The sequence below is a fragment of the Phodopus roborovskii genome, unplaced genomic scaffold, assembly GCF_943737965.1.
Source record: "Phodopus roborovskii unplaced genomic scaffold, PHOROB, whole genome shotgun sequence".
Lineage (NCBI taxonomy): Eukaryota > Metazoa > Chordata > Mammalia > Rodentia > Cricetidae > Phodopus > Phodopus roborovskii.
Window position 1 is genome coordinate 20073636 of NW_026126549.1, and position 24103 is coordinate 20097738.

A 24103-nucleotide genomic window follows, 5' to 3' on the forward strand; every position below is an offset into this window, starting at 1 on the left:
GCAGTGCCCATGGCGGCCTAAAGAGGGCACCAGATCTCCTAGGAATGGTGTTATACAGATGGTTGTGAGCTGTAATGTGGGCGCTGGGAATCAAACCTATATCCTCTGGAAGAGAAGTCAGTACCCTTACCACTGAGCCATCTCTCCAGCACCCCTCATTTACTTATTCATTCATTTATTTGGTTTTTCGAGACACAGTTTCTCTGTATTGCTTTGGACGCTGTCCTGGAACTAGCTCTATAGACCAGACTGGCCTCAAACTCAGAGATCTGCCTGCCTCTGCCTCCCAAGTGCTGGAACTAAAGGTATTGCCATCATACCTGTCTTCTTCTTTTTTGTTCCTTTGTCTCAGTGTGTCTGTTTTATGGTTTTCCTGTAGCTGCTTTTATAAATCAGGAAAAAACAATACTTTTTTTTTTTTTTTTTAAAGAAAAATTTCCTCCAGGCATGGTGAAACACACCTTTGATCTTAGTGGTCTGGAGCAGAGGCATGTGGGATCTCTGTGAGTTCCAGATCAGCCTGATCTGTAAAGCAAGTTCCAGGCCAGTCATGGTGACACAGTGAGACCATGTCTCAAAAGAATGAAAATTTCCCTAAAGGTAGCTGACGTCTTTCAGAGTGGTATCAATTCCAGTGCATAAGGAACTATATGCAATATATACAGCTTATTATATGACCATATGTATATGTATGTGTCTGTGTATATGTAGCTCTGTTTGCTGTGCTCTTTATGTGAATCTATGGCTGTATGTACATGCCAGTATATGTGTGTGTATAATGTACCCACGTTTTCCAAGTCCTTCAAGGTATACTTCTCCACCTTTCTCCTCATTTCCATCCACAATTCTCCTACTTCATCAAGGCCGTACAATATTGTTACTAGAAGGATATATGAAAATGACTTCTTTCTTTTGGTTTTTCAAGCCAGGGTTTCTACACTGTTTAACTGCCTTGACTGTCCTGGAACTCATTCTGTTGACCAGGCTGACCTCGAACTCACAGAGGTCCGCCTGACTCTGCCTCCAGGGTGCTGGGATTAAAGGCGTTTGCCACCACTGCCTGGCTGAAAAATGACTACTAAATATAGGGCTATTGTGTCATAACTCCAAATCAGCCACACTCGTGATATCAGTCAATGGAAATCAGAAGTATCTAGTTTATGTCGAGAGAGTTAACTGAGGCAGCGACTATAAGATTTTTAGTGAAGAGCAGCATGCAAATGTTTAGTAATTTATTACTGCACTGCTCTGTACTGTGCAAAATGGGCCAAAGTCGCATTACAGGGTTTTGTTGTCTCCTCCGTACCAAGGGGTGCGCTGTCGCTTCCAGGCGCTGGCCTGAGGTCCCCATGGCATGGCGGAAGTTCGTCTAGCTGCGGCCACTGCGACCTGGATGCTAGCTCGCCCCTTCTCCCGCGCGTGTCCGCCCCGTGCGGTCTCGTAGGCAGGTCTGGTCACAGCGACACGCAGCACCCGGCGTCTCTAATAAGCCATCTTGTCGCCGGCAGGTTTAGCGTCCTTGGAAACAGCGATAGAGGCTTCTTCCGGGAGCCGGGACTCCCTCCGTGACCTCAGAGGTACTTCCGGAACACGGAAGTGACCCTTCTGCCCGCCCCTTCCTTCTCTCTCTTTCCGGTGGAGAAGTCTGGAGACGACATTCAGGTAGGGAGGCCGGGCCGCCGAGAATCGTGCGGCATCCTCTGGCCAGGGGCGTCTGCGGGCTTGGGGCCGCGGCCTGTGCGTGGCGGAGACGGGCGCCCGTCCGCTCGCCGCGACCCACCCGGGCCCGGGGCTGCGCCGTGTCCGGGAGGCGGCCTCCAGCCTGAGATCGGGAGGACTGAAGTGGGTGCGGGTCCTGCCGGGGCCTCGGCGTCTCGCCAGAGCCGTCGCCCCCAGCGTGCGGGGAGCGCGTCCCTAGTCGCGGGTGTGCCGTCAGGCACCCCGTTAGAGTTTATGGGCCGCCGCAGGCCTGCACCTAACTAACCTCGTTTCTCACGTGGGAAATAGTAGCATTCGTACAGGCCCCGTCTGTAAACCGGAGAGTAGAAAGGGATGTTAGAAAGGCAGGTCCCACAGGACTAGAGTGCTCCTGAGCCATGGTTACCCCTCCGAGCCCGACACATTGCCTGTCAGGGTGCCCCTAGTAGAGTAGGACCGATGCCATGTGTTTACATTTCTCGAAATAATTTTTCTTGTCTCCACCGAGGACGGCAAAGCCACGCAGAGCAAACGTCGTGCCTTTTCGAATCGTGTTTGTTAGCCTAATTTGAGGGTGCCAGCAGGTGACTACATCCTAGAGTTGTCCTTGTGCTTTTGGCAAATAGGCCTCTAATAGTGTATGAGGGGGGCACTACACAGATCCCAGGTATGGTTGAGACCCACTTTTAAGGCCTAGGGGGCTGGTGTGTGGAGTGGCAACATCTTGGTTTTAGGAGGAGAATAAAAAAAAAAAAAACCAGGCTTTGGCGAAGTGTTTTCCCGGACAGACCCTCCTGTTTGCTAGAATGTAGCCTGATTTCCGTCAGAGTGCCACTTCCGGTACTAGTTTCTTCTGAAGATGTCGGTGACTTAATCTGGAACTTAGCCTCAGGTTGGTCAAAAGGGCTGCCTGCTGCTTTTGGCAAAAACAGCCTCCTTGTGTCTTCCTGGGTCCTGTGACTTCACTTACATTATAGACTAGACAGGAAGGAAGGGGTTGCGTTTTGGTTTTGTTTTCTTTTGTGTTTTTTTTTTTTGTTTTTTTTTTTTTTTTTTTTTTTTGTTTTGTTTTGTTTTGTTTTGTTTTTTTTTGGTTGAGGGGTCACTACAACATGACAGAACTGTATTAATGGACCACATCATTAGGTTGAGAGCTACAGGACTACTGTCACTTGATGTGGAACATTGGGTTTTAGGCATGGATATCTTTACCATTAAACTTCCTGGAAGGTATACCCTGACCATCCTGGAACTTCCTGTGTAGACCAGGCTGGCTTACATAGCAACTGGGATCCTCCTGCCTGGACTCCCAGGGGTTAAGTTAAACACAAGCACACACTGCCATGGCAGTGCTTTTTAATGTTTGTTACTAGTAAAGGTTGAAAGATTTGGTTCTAAACAGTGAGAAGCTGTCAGATTAACTATTGTGTGGACAGAGAGTCCCTAACCTGCAGTTGGTTTCAATTGTGTCATGCTGGTTAAATAAACTTCCTAGCTTAAGAGAGTTGTGAGTGGAGCTTGGTCCCAACACCTGAGTTCAGCGCTGTCTGTTTTGGATAACTACCTGTGAAAGTTAGAGATCCCTGTGGTCGATTGCTGGAACCTTAGGCAGTCCTGAAAAGGCTTTTAGCTTTTGTTGAGAAATTGTCTCTCTTGTCACTTCCATTTAGTTACAACTCGGTACCCCCCCCCCCAAGTACAAAGGGGTAGGATATTAGGGAGCCAAAGGAGCTTGGGTTTTTCCTTTAGTAGGTAAAAAGCAAATGTTCTGGGGAATGCTTTGTGTGTTAACATTGAAGTTCTCCTCCCATTCAGAAATGGCACCTCGAAAGGGGAAGGAAAAGAAGGAGGAACAGGTCATCAGCCTTGGGCCTCAAGTGGCTGAAGGAGAGAATGTATTTGGTGTCTGCCATATTTTTGCATCCTTCAATGACACCTTTGTCCATGTTACCGATCTTTCTGGCAAGTGAGTACATAGGTGGGAAGACATGAAACCAAGCCTCAAAGGGAATGAGGTGGGAGAAATAGGGTTCCCTTTGAAGAATTGCTGATTTGCTTAATTTCCCATGAATTATAAGCGAAAACATAGTTTCATGTAGCTGAGGATAAACTTGAGTGAGTTACTGATCCTCTTGCTTTCACTTCCGGTTTGCTGAGATTTTGTGTGGTTATAGAGGCTGAATCCAGGGCTTTGTGTTTAGTGGGCAAATAAACTACATTTCCAGCCCCAAGTTTTTGGTTTCTATAAATGTTGAAGGTCATACACCAACATATAATTAATTATGTATGCATTGTGGAGGTGATATGGGAATAAAATGCAAGACTAATGGGTTTTGTCTATATAGGGTCTTTGGACCCCTGTAAATATACACAACTCCTGTCTTGTTCAGATCCAGGATATGTGCACAAGTTAACCAGTCTGTCATACCTAAGCTGCTGTTGGGGTTCAGTGAGCATACCCTGTGTCCTTTTTGGAAAATGGAGACATGGCTCTGCTTTTGTGTCTAGGGAAACCATCTGTCGGGTGACTGGTGGGATGAAGGTAAAGGCTGACAGAGATGAGTCTTCTCCATATGCAGCCATGTTGGCTGCCCAGGATGTCGCCCAGAGATGCAAGGAGCTGGGCATCACTGCCTTGCATATCAAACTCCGAGCCACAGGAGGAAACAGGTACGGAAGCCTGGGGCTTGGCAGTTGTAAATTCACTGGGCTTGATTTGAGATTTGATTATCTGCTTTGTCTGAGAGCAAGCTATTTTAGAAATGTATATATGTTCCTTGTTAGGCATGTTAATGGCTACCTGTAATCCCCCTATTCAGGAACCAGGATAGGATCTAGAGTTTGGGGCCAACCTGGGCTACACAGTGAGCCTCTGCCTCCCCCCCCAAAAAAAAAAACAGAAGTTAATTTATTCCTTTTATGTACCTGTAGAGTGTTTTTTTTTTTTTTTTTTTAAATCATGCATGAGACTGATCCTTCATTTCCCCAGCACCAAGTAGACTGAGTGTGGTAGTACACACCTGTTTCAGAAAGAGGAGAGGGGATCAAGAGTTTCGAGTTGGTGGCCAGCTTGAGCTAAACCTATTGATGCTTAAATGATGAACTGGGGTGCATAGTCCAGATAGCGACAACTGCAAGAGAATCTCCTTGGGGTGAGAAAGAAGTTGGGCATTAAAGGAATGATCTAAGAAGCAGGGATGGAGCCTCATGGGTCTTAGGTTTTACAGAACAGAGCAAGGGCTTGGGCATGGAAATTAGAATAGGCGGCTACTGAGTGGAAAGATGCTACAAAGGAAATTCTTCAGATAGTCCAATGGTGAAGTTGCATCTTGTATACAGGAGCTGGAAAGTATAAATCACAGTGACCAGAGGACAGCAGAGGTCTTAGCCAGGTGGAGTGCAGAGCAGGACAGCCCCAGGCCAAGTGGCTTTATGCCCCCCTCCACACACACATACACACTTTTAAAGATTTGTAGGCATGGGCATGGTGGCATAAACCTTTAATTCCAGCGTATCTCTTGTTGCCCTGTCCCCCCAACGGTGGGAAAAATAACGTGTGTGTTTCCTGTGTGTATGTGTACTACCAGTTCCCTGTGGAGACTAAAAGAGGACCATGAATCTCTTAGAACTGGTGTTGAGGTGATTATAAGTGTAGGTAGTAGGGTACAGACCCAGGTCCTCTGCTGGGACAATAGAACTCTTAATTGCTGAGCCACCTCTCCAGTTCTTATTTGGCAATTTTGAAAGGGTTTGGTTTTGTTGTGAGATTGTATAATATATGAAAACCATAGTGGCCTACAAAGTCTTTAACTATAGCCCCATAATTCAGAAGTGAATCAAAACCATTCTAAGAACATTCCCACTGACTTGGTTAACAATCCTTCATTTTTTAGGACCAAGACCCCTGGACCTGGAGCCCAGTCAGCCCTCAGAGCTCTTGCTCGTTCAGGGATGAAGATTGGACGGATTGGTAAGGCACCATGTAGCAAACATTGGGTTTGTCTTGAAGCATTAACTCCTTCCAAGCTTGTCTAGTGACTGGTGCAGTTATAAAAGACATTTGAGAGCATTGAACACCCCTGTAACTGTTACATTATGTTTTCCCTTCTGCAATTGGGAAGGCTTAAAAAACACTTGTGAGTCTGTCCTAGCTGCCTTTGTCCATGCTTACTAAATGTTAAGGGTGTGCCCTTGGGATAGTCCAAGTAAAGAAGAATCACACACCTGGCCTAAAGAACAACCAGCCACAGGTGTTCGGTGTAGGGGTTCTGAGTTAGGAGCTTGAATGAGTTCTTCCCTCTGATGTTTGTATGCCTTCTCAGAGCCTGTGTCCCCTTCCAGTGTGAGTTGAGATGAGGTGAGCCCTTGTCTGTTGACCATGAGAGGGATTCTGATCTGAGGGGGAGAATAAGTCTGCTGTTAGTCTCATGTTTGGGGAGGTTGTCCTTATGTGGCTGGAGGCAATGACATTTTTCTTGCTTCTCACAGAGGATGTCACCCCCATCCCCTCTGACAGCACCCGAAGGAAGGGAGGTCGTCGTGGTCGCCGTCTGTGAACAGTGCTTCTCAAATTACTTTCTGTTAATAAATTGCTTTGTATAAGCTATTTTGGTTCTGATGCTTTTTGTTTGTTTTGAGACAGGATCTGTCTCCATGTCTATATAGATTAAGTCTGGTCTCAAACTCAGATCCACCTACCTGCCTCTGCCTCCCAAGTGCTGGGGTAAAGGCATGTGCCACCATGACCTGGTGTTGTCACTTAGGGCCCACCCAGGGCCGCACCAAGGCAGTGTTTGGGGGGTTTGAAGACTGCATAAGGAGCACAAGAGGAGTTTCCAGTGTGGGTTGGGAGTTGGGTGAACCTGAGTTTGCACACAGGCTTTCTGAGAAGGGGAACCTGAAGAGGCTATGTATGGCTCTGTGGCATGAATTTGCCAGCCAGTATTGTTTTCAAAGTGAAACTGTCACAGGACAGCCTCTAACCCCAGCAGGCAGGTAAGGGGATCACAAGGTGGAAGCCAGTGTGGTCTGCTTGGGAAGTTCCCAGGCCAGACTGGGTTACAGAGCAAGAATGTTTGAAGACACCAAAGAAGTGGGCTGTTGGGATTGTCTAAACGTGGATCTTGATTTAACCTTCAGTGCTGGGATTACAAGTGTGAATTAACATAGCCAGTTCTTTTTGATATTCAAGGCAAGATCTCACTTTTCATAGAATTAGCTCTGTAGACCAGGTTGGCCTCAAACTCAAAAAGTATATGCCTGCTTCTGCTTCCTAGTGCTGAGATTAAAGGCCCACCTTTAATCTACCACCATCCAGTTTCCAGTTTGGTTAAAGGGCCAGAGTAGGGGGCAGCTTGATCCAACTGTAGCCTGAGAAGAGCCTTCCAGGCTGAGCCATATATAAACCTGTGTGGGTGTGATTCTCCCACCCGCCCCACACCGGCTGTGCAAGATGGGTAGCTTGCGCTTCTGTTCCTTGCCTTGCTTTCCTTAGCAGCTCTTAGAGGTTGTTCCACATTGGTACATAAAGTTCCTAAGAACCAATCACCCCACAAATATACAAGTCCTATTTTCATCAGCAATGAAAAAGATAACGGTTTTTTGCTTTCCGGAAGCTTGCAGCTTGTTCCAAGGACACTGGCATTCAGATGGTACTGAGTGTTCTGAAAGGATTTGGGGTTTTTTTTTTTATTCCTTTGAAACAGGGTCTTTATGTAGGCCTGACTGGACTGGTACTTAACATAGATTTTCAACTGTCTCTGCCTTCTCTGAGTTCTGGGATTAAAAGCACAAAACACCATGCATGTCCACTTGAGTCTCTGGGTTTTAGAGACGTTTTCTCTAGCTGTAGATCAGACTGACCTGTCTCCCAAGAGACAGGATTAAAGATGTGCCATACCACCTCCCGGCAAGATAATCAGTCTTAAACCTTTTAGGTGCTATTCCTGTAACAGCTGAGAAAGCCTGTATGGAGAGTAATTTGAGCTGCCTTTGGTGGCACACCTGTGATCCCAGCAAAATTAGGGTTACGGTGCAATTGGGGCTATCCTGGGTTACAATTTGAAACCTGCCTCAATAAATGGAGGTACGGGAGCATGCCTTTAACCCCAGCACTGAGGCAGAGGCAGGTAGAGCTCTACATTTAGGTTTATTCAAATAAAAACCCCTACAACATTGGCAAAGGTGTTCCATTTGGTGTTTGCTTGTTTCAGTTGGTTTGTTTTAAATTCATATGTATTAATCTATGAGCATTTCCATGTGTTGGGGTGGAGCTGGAGCTATAGTTGGTTGTGACCCACCTGACCTGGATCCTGGGGACTGAACTCTAGTCCCCTAGACCACAATGCATTCTGTTTATCTCTTGTCTGTCTCCATCCCACCTCTTTTTTGTTTGTTTTTCTCAGACAGGGTTTTTTTCTGTGAAACAGTCCTGGCTGACCTGGAACTGTGTAGACCAGGCTGGCCTCAAACTCAAGAGATCCACCTACTTCAGCCTCCAAAGTGCTGGCATTAAAGGCATGCACCACCACCTGGCTGGTAGTATATTATTGTTGGATGATAATGCATTGTCTGGATGCATAAACTACTAAACATTTTACCTAAATGGAGGCTGAAGAGATGGCTTAGTAGTAAAGAGCTCTGGTTGTTCTTCCAGAGGACCTAGGTTCATTTTCATCATCATGGTGACTCAGATGTCTGTAACTTCATTTCCAGGGAAATCTGATGCTGCTTCTGGCCTCAGAAGGTACTGCATACATACGCACAGAAGTAAACTCAGGCACACATTTATTTATTTATTTATTTATTTATTTATTATTTCCCCAGACAGGGTTTCTCTGTATTGTGTATTGTTTTGGAGCCTGTGCTGGAACTAGCTTTGTAGACCAGGCTGGCCTTGAACTCACAGAGATCCGCCCACCTCTGCCTCTGCTTCCCAGAGTGCTGGGACTAAAGATGTGCGCTACCAACACCTGGCTCCTACACATAACATTTTTTAAAAATAAAGGTTGATTGAGGTGTATGATGTGAAATTCCCAAAGAATCAATAAAGAATTGTTTTTATTTTAAAAAGAAAGAAGCCAGGCAGTGGTGGTGCACACCTTTAATCCCAGCACTTAGGAGGCAGAGGCAGGTGGATCTCTTGAGTTTAAGGCCAGTCTGATCTACTGAAGGAGTTCCAGGACAGCCTCTAAAACTATAGAGAAATCCTGTCTTGAAAAAGAAAAGAAAAATAATCATAATCAAATGGGATAGAGAAATTATTTAGGTTGATAACATTTGTTGTTCCTACAGAGGACCAATGTTCACAGTACCCGAAGGGTGTTGGAGACTCACCTTTAACTCCAGCTCTAGAGTCCGATGCCTTCATACACATGTGTATGCAGACACACACAAAAAATTTTTATTAGGGGATGTTGGGGGGCTGGTGGTAGAAGAGGTGTTTGGGGTGTTGGGCACTTGCTCTTCCAAAGAACCCAGGTTCAATTTCCAGCATCCACATGGCAGCTCACAATGTTTGTAACTCCTGAAACCTTCTTCTGGTCTCCATGGATGGTGTACTCATGTGGTACACATATCTATAAGCAGGCACATATGTGAAAATAGACATAAATGAATAATTAAAAGTTTGAAAATATTAAGTGCGTGTTGGTAAGATGGCTCAGCAAAGAAGGCACTTGCTTTCATGCCTGTTGAATTTAGTCCCTGGGACTCACTTGGTGGAAAGAGCCCAACTCCCACAAGTTGTCCTCTGACCTCCAGGAAAGTACTGTGGGACACATGCACCCTCACACATACATAAATAAATGTAATAGCACACTTAAAGATAATGTGTGGCTTTATCTAGGCCATAAGTCCAAAAGTAGAGGGAGGTGGCCACAAATTGTCCTTAAGAAAAGAATTTGAGTGATTTAAGCTCAGCTAAGTGAGGTGACCTCCCTCCCTCTGATAGTAGGCTGCACTGGGTGACTCGATTCCTAGTGAATAGAATATGACAGAGGGAAAATAAACGTAATTAAGAAAGTCCATAGCATCTGTGAAATCATGTCGTGCAGGCACTCTCTGGCTTGACATGGCAAGAGCACCTCACCACAAGAAATTTCCCAGAAGACTCACAGCCTCAATATAGACAAGAGAAGCCTGTAACTGAATTAGATCTGCAAAAATGCTCCTCATATTGTCATATTTATGAAATCAAACACCAGACCGGAGGAGATTGAGGATATGTACCAGTGTCATTTCTTTTGACAAATATATCATAGCAGTGACAGATGGTAAGGGACACTGGGCATGTAGTATATGAGAACACATAAGTTATCTTTAACTTACTATCAAGTGAAATTACTGGAGGGATGTGATTTCATCCTGTGGGTCTGGTTTCTAGGTGTATGTGGCACACAGTCAAGAGGTGGCCATTCCACAGCTTCCATCTGCAATGTTTTAGTAGGAACTGCTGTGATGCTGAGCCTCGGAGGGGATCACAGGATGAAGTGTTTAGCCAGACAAGCTGCTGCTATTCTTGTTCAGTTTTTGTGCCAAGCATATAAAGGACAGCTGGCTGGGATCCTGGTGGAAACAAGCTGGCGGTTGCTGGAGCAGTCTCCTCATTTCCTGGGATGGAACATTGCAACTTGTCCTGTTCCCTGGTAACAGGGATGCAGTCATCTGGGCCACTCAAAGTCCTTTCAGGGTTGATTGGTTTTTGGATTGGTGTTTTTGTTTGTTAAAGGACAGCTAAGTTGTGGTCAGCTTGGACTCCAGTCTATGGGCCTCTGAGGCAGACAGTATGCTATTACCTACCTAACCTCTACAGAGCTTGGGAACCCAGCCTCAGCAGGTGACAGAGCATGGGGATCCAGCCTCAGCAGGTGAGCCTGAAGCTGGCTACCCTAGCATCCCTCTAGAGATGGCCTCCACCCAACACTGCCCTGTTCCTGGCTACCAGCTCACTGGACTTCATGGAATGCTTTTTCTCCTAATTAGTCAACACATTTTTCCTGTATCCTGTAGAAAATAGATTGAGGGACTGTGGGTGCTGGTGCTCAGTGGAAGTTTTAATATCGCAGGCCCAACTTGCACAATAAACTGTTTTGTCCTATTTAGTACACCCTCTCTCTTTTTCTCTAGGACAGAATCTAGTCTCTTAGAGAATGTCCTCAGGCTTTGGGCAAGCATAGTCACACCCTGTGCCCTCTCCCTCTGCCCAAGCCAAGCCTAGCTTTTTTAGTTTCTAATTTTCCACTACAGTCTTTCACCCACCCTCCCCACTCTTCCTCTCTGGGCTTCAAGTACCTTCTACTCACCTGTTAGAGTGTGATTTTCCTCACAAAGCTAGTGTCTAGAGAATTGGTTCTCAGCCTGTGGGTCACAGCCCCTTTGTGGGTGGGGGTGAAATGACTCTTTCATAGGGGTCGCATATCAAATATCCTACATTTCAGATGTTTACATTATGATCCATCTAGAAAAATAATAGTTATGGGGTAGCAACAAAAATAATTTTATTGTTGGGAGTCACCACAACATGACTGCAGCATTAGGAAGGTTGAGAACCAGTGTTCTAAACCTTCTCATGGTATTTCTCCCCTGAATTCCCTTAGCACCTTTTTGCTCCTGAGTGGTACCGCTGGCCACCTATTATTGCAGTAGCCCATTTCTCCACAACTGTGTTGTCTCTGACAGGGGATAGGCCCTGCTCTGCAGCTGCCACCACTGCTTCTGGCCCAGTCTGCAAAAGTAAAGTCTTAGAGATTGATAAAGCATGGAAAGAAAGAACAGATGAAAGGACTCCTGCCTCTCTGCTCATCCAAGTCAGTATTTTGAAGTGTTTACCTACATCCTGAGTAAACTGAAAAACAAAACAATAAACAAACAAAAAAAAAACTTGCATTTCACAACCCCAGAGAAGTAAAGAAAATCTTCAAGTGCTTATAAAAAATCTAAGAAAAAGGAATCCAAACAAGCTGGTTGTGTGGTGCTGTACACCTTTAAACCCACCACTCAGGAGGCAGAGGCAGACGGATCACTAAGTTCAAAGCCAACCTGGTATACAAGGTGAGTACCAAGACAACCAGGACTACATAGTGAGACCCTGTTTTGAAAAACCAGAGAGAGAGAGAGAGAAAGAGAGACAGAGACAGACAGAGAGAGTGCCAGACCAAGTGGATTAGGAAAGAGAAAGGTGACAGCCTACAGCTGTCTGACAATAATACAGGCCATGTCTCCATGTCTTTCCCCAACTAAATCTGAGGGAGCTAAACCTGACAATCACATCAAGTCAGAAATTGATTTCTTTCTAATGTGGTCCAGCTCCAGCTCCCAACCGAAGAAAAAGTGAACATTTGCCGTTGAAGGCATTCCTCAACTGGGGCCTCCAGTTCCCATAAAACCAATTATAGGTTTATAAGAAACCAGTACACCAGAGGAGCTAGCACAAAGATGAAACAGATGTGGATACCCTAAAGACTTCAGATACTAGAATCTGAAGTCACTATACATGAAGTACTTAAGGAAACACACAATGAAGCTGGGCTTGGTGGCACTTGCCTTTAATCCTAATGCTTGGGAGGCAGAGGCAGGTGGATCTCTGTGAGTTTCAGGACAGTCAGAGCTACACAGTGAGACTCTGTTTCAAAGAAAAAGAAAAAAAAATGAAGAAAAGAAAATAAAAGAAATCACAATTGAATAGTAATGAAAAACATGCAAAAGGCATGAATAACATTGGGGTATATTTAAAACACTACAGAGAGTTCTCAGGAAAATACATGATAGAAATTAAATACACAGTAGATGGGTTGAATGGTAGATTAGAACTATCCGAAAGAAGACTTAACTGAAGATAAAATAGCAGAAGTTTGCAGCAGAATTGGAATAGCCTGCCTTTCTTCATGGCTTGTTGGCTGCACCTGGCCTTCAGGCAGCCGTTATTCCTGAGTTGCACAAAGTGGGGGTTCCCTGTAACCCAGGGAAGAACTGTCAAAGCTGTCTGTCCACACAGGGATGCATGTGGCACTTAAGTAGGTAATGCTTTGAAGAAGTAGGTGGCAGCCATGCAGCATGTGCTCCTAAAGTAGTGGAAGTCTGCCAGCAGATAGGAGCTAACGGAGAAACAGACTTGAACATCAAATGCTCTTGGAATAAAATCACTTCATGAGATAGGGATGTTTCCATCATTGGAGTGATACAAGGATAGACCAAGACACCAAAGGCTAGTGATGCTGAAGCAGTGTGGCAGAGACAATTTCTTTAATGTATTGTAAATAGGTCTCCCTCCCTCCCTCCTTCCTTCTGCCTTTCCTTCCTCCCTCCCTTCTTTCCCCCTTTAGTTTTTTTGAGACAGGATATTGTTACGTAGCCCTGTCTGGCCCGGAACTCACTATATCGTCTGGCTTTGACTCATAGAGATACACCTACCTCTGTCTCTGCCTTTGGGATTAAAGGAACAGGCCACCATACCTGACAGGAATCTCGATTTCAAACTGATCTATGACTAATCCAAAAAGCCTGCAGGTTGGGGTAGTGATACAGCACTGGGTTTAATCACTAGCCTCCCTTCTCCAAAAGCCAAAATCTAAAGACCAGTTCTCAACCTCTCCAAGCAGCTAGTTATTGTTTGTACACTATAAGCCATTGTTGAATAGGGAAACAAATAAAGTACTTAATGCAAAAGCATGAAGACTTAAGTTCAAATCCCCAGCATCCATATAAAAAGATGGTCATGGCCATGAACAGCTATAATCCCAGCATGATAGGGCAGAGAGAGAGGCACTGAGATTTGCTGGCCACCAGCCTAGCTCTAGGTTCAGTGAGAGATCCTGTTTCAAGAGAATAAGGCAGAGAGTGGTAGTGAAGGACCCCTGATGTCTTCCAAACACATGTGCCCACCCACTCATGTGTGCACACACAATTTGCTTTTCAGACCTCTTCTGGAACTAGTAATTGTATCAGAAATCTCCTTGACCATCACACCAGACCATCATTAATACCTCCTTCCCTATGACATCATTCCTAAATCATTTACCCATGATCTTGCTTGTGTATAGTGTTTAACTCCACCTGATACATGTATCTCACTCACCAAGCCCAGAGTTTCTCAGACATGAGCATGTCTGCAACACAGATCTCAGGGCCTCAATTCAGCCGTAGCTTCTCCCAGAGCTCTGGGAAAAAGACTTGAAGATTTGCCTTTGTTTGTTTGTTTGTTTGTTTGTCTTTTGCTTTGTTTTGTTTTTAGAGACAGGGTTTCTCTGTGGTTTTGGAGGCTGTCCTGGAACTAGCTCTGTAGACGAGGCTCAAGCTCACAGAGATCCGCCTGCCTCTGCCTCCGAGTGCTGGGATTAAAGGTGTTTGCTGCCACCACCACCACCCAGCTTGCCTTTCTAAAAAGTTCCCCAGCAATGCTGGGTCAATGATCCAGAGACCTCACTCTGAAATCCACTAGCCTTGGTGACTCTGGGACTTTTGTATTTAGGTCACTGCTATATCCTAGTACTTAGAACATCGAATATCTGGTGTGCTATAAATGCTTGTCGACTCAGAGTCTCATTCAACCATCCTGGGAAAAATACTGCTACTTCCCATGCTTTACACGAGGGTAGCAGTGTCAGAGAGGTTAAGCAGCTTGCCTCGGCATACACAGCTATTCAAAGAAATGATCGATAGAAATGGGCTGAACCAGGGCTCAAACCTCTATGTCCATAGCTTTTATCACACCACACCAGTACATCTCTAGCAGACTGGGGTTCAGTGAAGACAGCCTGCCATTGAATTCATGGAAGAAGAGGATTTTGGTGACCCAGCATCTGCAGGGGGAGTTGAGAAGTAGATGGTAGTGAAGGGGTCTAAAGGCACCCCAGTTGCTGAGCATGTAAATGTCTTCCATGGATGACCACCAGGTGGCATCATTGTCATGGGAGGAAGCAGTGGGCAGCACGGTCTCCGGAGTACTGATTACAAGGTTCACGGTCATTTCTCAGGACATCAGTTTCTCCTCTTTTCAAGAAGAGGTTGGAGCTGTGTAATATCCAAAGACCCCTTTCAGCTCAGCTGTAAAGGAATCAAGAAGGGTTTGGAGAGATGCTTCAGGGGTTAGGAGCACTTGCTGCTGCTCTTGCACAGGACCTAAGTCCCATGCCTAGTGCTTACGTGGCAATTCACAATGGTCATAACTTCAGTTCCAGGAAATCCAACATCCTCTTCTGACTTCCACAGTAACTAGTGACGCATGTGGTGCACACACAGACAAGCAAGCAAAACACTCAAACACATAAAAATAAAATATTGCCTGGCGGTGGTTGGCACATGCCTTTAATCCCTGCATTTGGGAGGAAGTGAGGGTAGATCTCTATAATTTGGTTTACAGAATGAGTTCTGGGACAGCCAGAGCTACACAGAGGAAACCCTGTTTAGAAAAACAAAACAATATATATTATAAATGTATGTAATATATTTATTTATTTTTAAGGGGGGTGCTGGAGAGATGACAGCTCAGTGGTCAAGAGTACTTACTTGTTCTTTCAGAGGACCTGGGTTTGGTTCCCAGCACCCACATGGTAGCTCACAGTCATTTGGAATCCGACCCCATCTCCTGACCTCTAGGGCACCAGGCACACATATGGTGCACAGATGCACATGCCGGCAAGGCATTCATACACACAAAATAAAACAAACACATATTTAAAAAAATTTTAAGAGAGAGCTATAACAAGCAGATGAAGCCAGTGAAATTCAAGTCTTTCTTCTCTTGGACTGAAAAACAACAAACCCCACTTGAATTGGCACCAAAAGAAACATAATGCAGGGGTAGCAAGATGGCTCAGTGGATAAAAGCTCTTGCCTCACATTTGACAATCTGGGTTTGATCTCCAGAACGCAAAAGGAAAGAACTGACTCCCCAAAGTTACTGTCTGACCCCTCCCACACATGGGCACAGCACATGTGCACCTCACACCTATAAACATGCAATAAAATAAGATTAAAAATAAAAACACTCAAAACTACAAATTCAAATGCAAAAAAAGTGTGTGCCTGTAATCCCAGCTACACAGTATACCCAAGAATAGACCCTGTCCTGCAAAAGCCTGAGTAAGGGCTGCAGGGATAATTCAGAGGGTCCACATAAGTTCAACCCTGGGGAAAGAAAGAACCAACTCCCGCAAGTTGTTCTCTGACTTGCACAAGTGCACTGTGGCATCCACACCCCCACACACAGACGCAGACACACACACAACCAATCAGTCAATTTTATAAATGGTTTTAAATCCCAAAATGCAAAGCGACATTAATTTTAAATATATAAATATTTTAAAGATTTATTTATTTGATATGTATACAGCGTTCTGCTTGCATGTGTGACTGCAGACCAGAAGAGGGCACCAGATCTCATTACGGATGGTTGCTGGGAATTGAATTCAGGTCCTCTGGAAGAGCAGCCAGTGCTCTTAAGCATTGAATCATTACTTCAGCCCCTTAAATATATATTTTATGTCAATATATAATAATATAATTTATTATTGTGAATTTAAATCGTGTGTTTTTGAGATGGGGGACGTGTCTCTATTATAGTCCTGACTGTCCTGGAGCTCTCCATTTGGAATAGACTATCCTCAAACTCACAGCTATCTTCCTGCCTTCGCCTCCCAAGTGCTGGAATTAAATGTGCTCGTTTCCATGCAAGGCTGAGTTTTAAATTTTTCCTTATATTGTCATTTTCTTTTTTGTCATTCTAGCATAGTCTTGCCCTGACAGTAGGTGCTTACAACATATAGTCAGTGGGTCCTGCTGGCAGGGATTCCACGCAGGGACTGCGGAAGCTGGGAACAGACAGACAGGCTTGTGGGGGCAGGAAGGAGACCTTGAAGCTGCCCTTCTCCCCCTCATGGATCTGGCAAAGCTGAGCTTGCCTGGCAGAGAACCAGAGAGTCTGTAAGGAAGGAATCATGGTCTCAGGGAAATCATGTTTGTGCAATACATTACAGCTTAAGGGCTGGGGGGTGGGGGTGGGGGTAGCTCAGTGTGTAAACTGCTTGCCTTGCAAGCATGAAGGCGATTTTCATCAGAACACACAAAGATAAGCTGTGGATTTCACCTGGGCAGCCTCTGTCTCCACTGTACTCCTCAGAAGCTGGGTGTCCTATGCTGTGGGGGATCTCTGTCTCTCTGTCTCCGTGGAGTATGCAGTGGCAGAACAGCTTGGAACATAGAGTCTGAGAGGGGCAGAGACGAACAAATGATAAGAGCCATTTCAAAGACTTGGGGGCCTACTTGCTTTGTTCTCCTTCCCAAGTCTCTCCCTTCCTCTAAATAGGCTGGCTAGATGGTACAATGACTAGCTGCTGGCTGATCTTCCAGAAGACCCAGGTTCAATTCCCAGAACCCACATGGTGGATCACAGCCATCTGTAACTCCAAATTCCAGGGCATCTGTAGCCTTCTTCTAGCCTCCCTGGGCACTGGGCACGTATCCAGAGTTCTACTTGTCTCTCCAACTCTCTGGGCACCACGGGAGAATGAGGCATGGAGACATTCTGAGTCCTAAGAGCAGGAATGAGGAGTGTGGCAGACACCTCGGGTGGCTGCTGGGAAAGTCACTCGAGGGCCCAACTATAGCTGTTCCTGTGCCCTCCCAGCTGGGTCTATGCTTTGTCTGCGAGGTCCCTCTTTCAGCCCCCATTCGCTCCATCACTGTTCTCCTACCAGGCAAGCACATGGCACACCTGAGTTCCTTATTACACCGCTGCTCCTCTCATCCCTCACCCCTGCTCTCACGCCTGCCCTGTCAATGTCGCCAATGATTGTGTGGCCAAGTCCAACAGGTATTCTCTGTGCTGGCTGGCTTGTTCTCTGGGTCTTCATGTGGATTCCTGAGTCTGCCCGGTCCCATCCCTCCTGGGTGCTCTTCCATCCAGTCTCAAGACAGAGCCTCCTTTCTCGTGGTTTCGAAGGCCATCTGCAGGGTGACAGTTCACGGATGTCCTGCTCGCTCTTCTCAAGTTACATTGTGGTATCCATCCTCCATTGTCTGTCTACTCCATATTCCAAGGGTGCCCATGGCTGCCACAGCAGAACCTAGCTGGAACAAAACTCTGGGTCCCACCTATTCCCATTGTCCTAGTCCTCCCGCCTCAGGGAATGCCATCACCATGGACCCCCATCCTCACCTCCCTCACCCTCCCTCTCTTTCATGACACCCCTCCCCCAGATCTTTCCATCTCCATCTCTAAACCCCAGCGCCCTCTCTAGCCCTCCTTGGACCTATATGTCACCACACATCTACTTCCAGCATGGAGCAGATCCTGGACCTTCCCACCCAGTACCCCCTCTAGCTAGTACTGCTTTTGAAATAATCCAGTGGGGACTCAAGACTCAAGATTGGGATTGGTAATATCCAAAGCCTCTCCCTACTCCCCCGGGGTGTCTTGTTGCACTAAGACACTTAGCACTTCTTTCTGTTCTGCAAATGTGGCAAGGACACCCAGCTTTTATAAACAATATCACCGTCTCCTTTCAAGCGAGAAAACTCAGTGGGGTGTAGATCCCACTTTCTGTCTGTTGTTAGACAAGGTGGTACCCGCTTGATCTGGTACTCTCCCTCCCTTCCTTATTCCACTGAGCCGAGCACCATCAAGGCCCTCCTAGTAGCTTCCTAGCTTGGATGACTTCTGATCTCCATGTCCCTTCCCAGCCCCTGGAACCTGGGCAACAGCTAGTACCTGACTCCTGCACAGACTCAACTGTCACCCCATGAGGATGAGGACTCCTGTGACTCTGAGGGCCTCTGGGGCCTCCCGACCCCGCTCTGGTCCATTTTGGGCTGGTATTGAATTGTAGCTTCACCAGTATTGTTGGATGAATGCATCCCAGAGAAGAGACTCAGGAATTTTCCAGAGGGTCATGCCCTCTTCCTACCTGCCAGATGGCACCTCCTGCTGGGAAAAAGTTGTGCAGCCCCAGGTTGTAAACTGCTTGTGGGGTATATATAGCTCTGGGAAAATCCTAGCTGTGGCCTGGACTCAGCAGCCCCTTCAATTGGATGGGAATGAACAGCTCCTCTCTCCTAGAAACAGTATGGCTACCTAGAGGCCTTTTCCTCCCTAGCTAGTCTCCCCTCTGACCATCACAGCTGTCCCATGAGGCCCTGCGGCTATCTCAGATTCTCAGTGGGGCCAGCCTTCTGAAGTACAAGTTTGATAAAGGCCTCTCCCAGCTGCCTGCAGAGTGAAACCAAAGGCATGTGCATGGCTGGGGTAGCCATACTGGTTCCCTGGTTCCTTATCAGAACCCAATATCACCATGTAGCCTTTGCTCTGGCTGCAACATCCATCTAGAGCTTGCTTTCTGGAATAGACAAGTGTGTCAACTGTCTTACCTCCTTCAAGGCAGAAATTGAATTTGACCTTGTCAACCAGGCCTGTTCACTTCCCGTGAACACAGCAACCTGCCCCAACCCTACTTCTCCAGCACCCTTTTCTTTTTGCTGTGGTACTTACCAGTCTGTAACATATAATTTGCTTGCTTTCCTGCCTCTAAGCTATACCTTCATACGGATGGGGACACCATGGCCCTATGCATCCCAAGCACTTGGGTCAACGCCAGGCACAAGTACTTTATTGAATGGCCAAAGGAAGAGATGTTCACTTGCCTGGGGCAATACAGGGCTAGAGCCCAGGCCTGTTCCCTCCCTCAGAAGGACACCTTCTGTGCCTGAAAACAAGACTCCATTAAGAGAGCTTGCTGCTCTTTCAGAGGACCTGGGTTTGGTTGTCAGCACACATGAATGGCTCACAACCACCTATAACTCCAGATTCAGGGAATCACCACCCTCTTTTGGCCTCCTTGGCCTACAAACATGTGGTACACACGAATAGAAATAAAAGTAGTTTTTTTTTTTTTTAATTGCACCTTTTCAGCTCCCTTGACAGGGCCAAACTGGGCTCTGGTGGGGTCTATACACAGTCACCACCTGGGGAGTTGGTACGTAAGATCTCCCTGAGAGTCAGCAGGGGGGGCTATCAGAGACTGAGGGCAAAGGGAACAGAGAGAGGTCCTGGGACACACCACCTGCTTAACCTACCCAGGTAAACCGGAAGGAAGCTACCCTTCCAGGAGCCTAAGTGCCCAGACTAGGGGAAGGCAGGCATCTCAGGAAGTCACTCGTACTATCTCATGGGTGACAGACAGCACAGGACCAGACACCAGGAAGGTCCAGAGAAGAAGAGGACGGTCCTCTCTTTCTCTGTTGAGCAGCGCCATATATAGTATGGCGGGTCCCACAGTCACACTGAACAAATCTGCTGGAGAAATTGTTATCACTGAGCAGACTAAGATTTAGGGCATGCTTTCTCCATGCCAGGCACATATGTGTTCAACCTGTGCAGCAGCTCAGTGAGACAGGTCTTACTATGCTCACCTTACAGGTGGGGAAACCAAGGCACAGAGGGGTTGACTGACCTGTTCCACATCCCACATCTCTAAGTGGTGGGGCTGAGGCTGCTTCTTGCCAAAAGAAAAACTGATAGTCTCTGAGAATTTTTGAAGGATTAAAACACACATATTATGCTGTGGAAGAATGCCCATCTCACATATCAGCTCAACAACCATGTGGGCCTATGTGTGACACACCTTAAATTCCAGCACCGAGGAGAGAGAGGCAGACAAATTTCCAAGAGTCTAAGGCCAGTTTGGTCCACAAAGAGCTCCAGGGCAGCCAGGGCTGTGTAGGAAGACCTTACTAATAAAACAAAATAATACAATTTCTATTTAGCTGAGGGTAGTTTTGGACTTCTGATCCTTCTTCCTCAACCCCTGAGTGCTGGTATTCTAGGCATGTGCCAGCATGTTGGTTTTATGGGATGCTGGAGTCAAATGTTACAGAGCTTCATGCATGCCAGATAAGTACTTTGCTAGCTGAGCTGCATGCATCTCCAGGCCCTCACAGCCCACCTTTTCCTCTGTTCCCTTGTCTCCAGAGAGGGCTCTCCCTGGTCAACTGGAATGGAGCCATAACTGTGTACAAAAGATGGGAAATTATTCTACTGGGGTGTGGCTTTGTTCTGTATGTGGCTGGCACATGCCCTTTCAAGCTGGTTCTGGGTCCTTTTGATAAGTCCCAGGAGCTTGAGCATTTGGGGGTTTGTGAGGAAAATAGGTGCCTCTTCCCGTCCAACACGGTGGGGCCAGTTCCTGCTCTATGAATCTGACCGTGTGAGAGGAGTCAGTTCCCCTTCCCCTCTCCCCTCCTCCCCACCCCAGACAGGGTTTCTCTGTGTAGCTTTGGAGCCTGTCCAGGAACTAGCTAGCTCTTGTAGACCAGGCTGGTCTCGAACTTATAGAGGTTCTCCTGCCTCTGTCTCCCAAATGCTGGGATTAAAGGTGTGCAACACCATCACCTGGCTCTCTGCTTCTTTTTTGTTGTTGTTGTTTGTTTTTCCAGACAGGGTTTCTCTCTGTAACAGTTCTAGCTGTCCTGGAACTCCCTCTGTAGACCAGGCTGGTCTTGAACTCAAAGAGATCCACCTGCCTCTATCTCACATGTGTGGGATTAAAGGCATGCACCACCACCACCACCTGGTGCACGCTCTCTCTGTCTCTGTCTTTGCCTCTCTCTCTCTCTCTCTCTCTGTCTCTCTCTGTCTCTCTCTGTCTCCCTTTCTCTACCCAGTTGCTTCATGCTCCTGCAATAATGCCTTCCCTGCCATGATAAACATGAAACTGTGAGCCTAAGGAAGCTCTTCTTTCCTCTGTTAGTTACTTTTCTCACTGATGTGATAAAATCCCTGACAAAATCCATTGAGGAAGGAAGCATTTATTTTGGCTCCCTGCTTGCTGGTACAGTAGTCCTTCATGGTGGAGTCATGATGTCAGGAGCTTAAGTACTTGGTCACACTATTTCCACAGTAGGGAAGTACAGAACAATGAATGCCACCACTTAGCTCCCTTGCTCCTTATTCTGTGTGGGACCCCAGCCCATGGAAAGATGTCACCTCCATTTAGAGTGAATCATTTACGCTCAGCTAATCTAATCTGAGAAATCCAGGATAGATCTGCCTGGAGATTTGTTTCCATGGTGATTCTAACTCTGTGAAGTTGACAAAATTAATCATTAATACTTTCTTCCTTTTTTTATACAATTCATTTATTTTTATTTTATGTGCATTGGTGTTTTGCCTGTGTATACATGTCTGTGTGGGGTGTCAGTGACTCCCTGAAACTGGAGTTACTTACAGACAGTTGTGAGCCACCATGTGGGTGCTGGGGATTGAACCCAGGTCCTCTGAAGAGCAGTCAGTGCCATTAACCACTGAGCCATCTCTCTAGTCCTATTAACATTTTAAGTTACTATCATCAGGTATTTTTGTCACTGTAATGAGAAGGTAATGCCGTCTCTGTGATTTGTCTCAGTGGAGATTTTAGGGTGGAGGTGATTTTTCCACAGGATTTTGAAGACATTATTCCATTATCTGTGCTTTCCAGAGTCATAATTAAGAAGCATAATGGCCCTTTGAGGCTGAGCAGGAGGCCAGCCTGGTCTACAAAGTTAGTTTCAGGACATCCAGAGCTGTCACACAGAAAAAGCCTGTATCCAAAAAACCAAAAATAAATAAGAAAATAAATAATAAAAAGGCATTTTGATCAGAATCTTTGTGTATGTCTTATCTTCTCTTTCTGAAAATTTGCAGAATATGTTTAGTTCTTACTTTTCTGAAACTTCATGCTGATATGCCTTGGTGTGAAATTACTTTTTCTCTTGTCCTTGATACTCGCTGGATCCTTTCAGTTTGGAGAGTTATGTCCTTGATTTCTGAGAATTGTATTGAATTAAGTCACTGGTGATTTATTCCCCCTCTATTTTTTTTTTTCTTCTCTGTTCCCTGTTTCTAGAACTCTGGCATTTAGCTATTGACCTTCCTAGATTAGTCATTTCTTTTTCTTTTTTCTTTTTTTAAGTTTTTTCAAGACAGGGTTTCTCTGTGCAGCCCTTGTTGTCCTGGAACTCACTCTGTAGATCAGGCTGGCCTTGAACTCACATCAATCTGCCTGCCTCTGCCTCCTGAGTGCTGGAGTTAAAGTTGTGTGCCACCACCACCTGGCTTCTAGTTTTAGTTTTCAAGAGTTCTTTTTAATTCTTCAGTAGCGCTCACACTTATCAGCACCCTCTTTTCGATTCTAGGTGCCGCTCCACCCTTTATCACATTGGAAGGTTAATGACTTTATTTCTCCCTTGCCCTTTCCCAACCTGACTGCTGTGCTCGCTCTGATGCTTTTCATTGGATGTCTCATGACCCTTGGCTTCCTGAAGTTGAGGCTGTGGCCCAGGAGTGGGGCTTGGCTTGTTCAGAAAAGGCCTGCATAGTTATTGGGGAACAGATCTAGACTCTTCAAATGTTCTCCCTTGTGATGGTCATGGCCCCCAAAGGAAGCTTCCTTCAGGCCTGGAGGAAGAAAGCCTAACTTCTAGCATTCTGGCCACAGAAGACTGTTGCTCGGCGTTGGGGGAGGGGGAGGCTTGTGACCTTCTGTGTTGGGGATCAGACTTTCAGTCTGCTTTATGGAAGGGCAGAATTAGTCACCTTTGGGTCACTGCGACTAAATACCCAACAGGAACTGTCTGTGGAAGGGAAGATTTATTCCGGTTGATGGTCAGAGAGTTGTAGTTCACCATAACAGGGAAGGTGAGAGCCAGCGGCTCAGGCATGGCAGTCAGAGTGGAGAACAGTGGCTCAGGCATGGCAGTGGCAGTGGGGGCCACCTCCTAGTGTCCTATTTCTGCCAGCCAGGCCCCAATTTATCTATTTATTTATTACTTCTTCTCCTCCTCCTTCTTTTCAAGACAGGATTTCCCTGTGTAGCTTTGGAGCCTGTCCTGGAAATGGCTCTGTAGAATAGGCTGGCCTTGAACTTACAGCGATCTGCCTGCCTCTGCCTCCCAAGTGTGTGGAGATTAAAGGCACGTGCCACCATAGCCTGGCAGAAGGCCCCAATTCCTAAAAGTTCCACAGCCTTCAGAACAATGTCACAAGCCAGGGACCAAGCACTCAAACAGAAGCCTATGGGGGAAGAGTTTAGATTCAAACTGTCTTAATTACTGTTCTATTGCTGGGAAGAAACACCTTAAAAGAGACAACTCTTAAAAAAGAAAGCATTTAATTAGAGGCTTGCTTACAGTTTTAGAGGGTGAGTCTGTGATCATCAAGGCAGAAAGCAGAAAGGCATGGTGCTGGTGCAGTAGCTGAGAGCTTTGTATCCTAATCTGAAGACAGCAGGCAGAGAGACTGGACCTGGAGTGGGCTTTTGAAACCTCAACGCCCACCCCCAGTGAACATCTACTCCGACAAGACCACATCTCCTAATCCTTCTCAAATAGTTCCACTCTCCACAGACTAACCATTCAATTATGTAAGCCAGTGGAGGCC

The 24103-nt window shown here is 46.2% G+C and overlaps 1 protein-coding gene across 1 annotated transcript; it reads left to right on the plus strand.

Annotated features, from left to right (window-relative positions):
- Positions 1-1549: 1549 nt before the first annotated feature.
- Rps14 (ribosomal protein S14) lies at positions 1550-6300 on the plus strand. Its single transcript, XM_051200955.1, has 5 exons — positions 1550-1662; positions 3514-3664; positions 4207-4368; positions 5592-5668; positions 6187-6300. Exons 2-5 carry the CDS (start codon positions 3516-3518, stop codon positions 6252-6254), a joined length of 456 nt encoding a protein of 151 aa, XP_051056912.1. The 5' UTR covers positions 1550-1662; positions 3514-3515; the 3' UTR covers positions 6255-6300.
- The last annotated feature ends 17803 nt before the right edge of the window (positions 6301-24103 follow it).

What these genes read in the sequence shown, in the direction of transcription:
- Rps14 (XM_051200955.1), top strand. Translation starts at nt 3,516, where the DNA reads ATGGCACCTCGAAAGGGGAAGGAAAAGAAGGAGGAACAGGTCATCAGC. An exon ending in GTTACCGATCTTTCTGGCAA is followed by an intron (nt 3,665 to 4,206) that starts GTGAGTACATAG and finishes TTTTGTGTCTAG; the next exon opens with GGAAACCATCTGTCGGGTGA. An exon ending in CGAGCCACAGGAGGAAACAG is followed by an intron (nt 4,369 to 5,591) that starts GTACGGAAGCCT and finishes TTCATTTTTTAG; the next exon opens with GACCAAGACCCCTGGACCTG.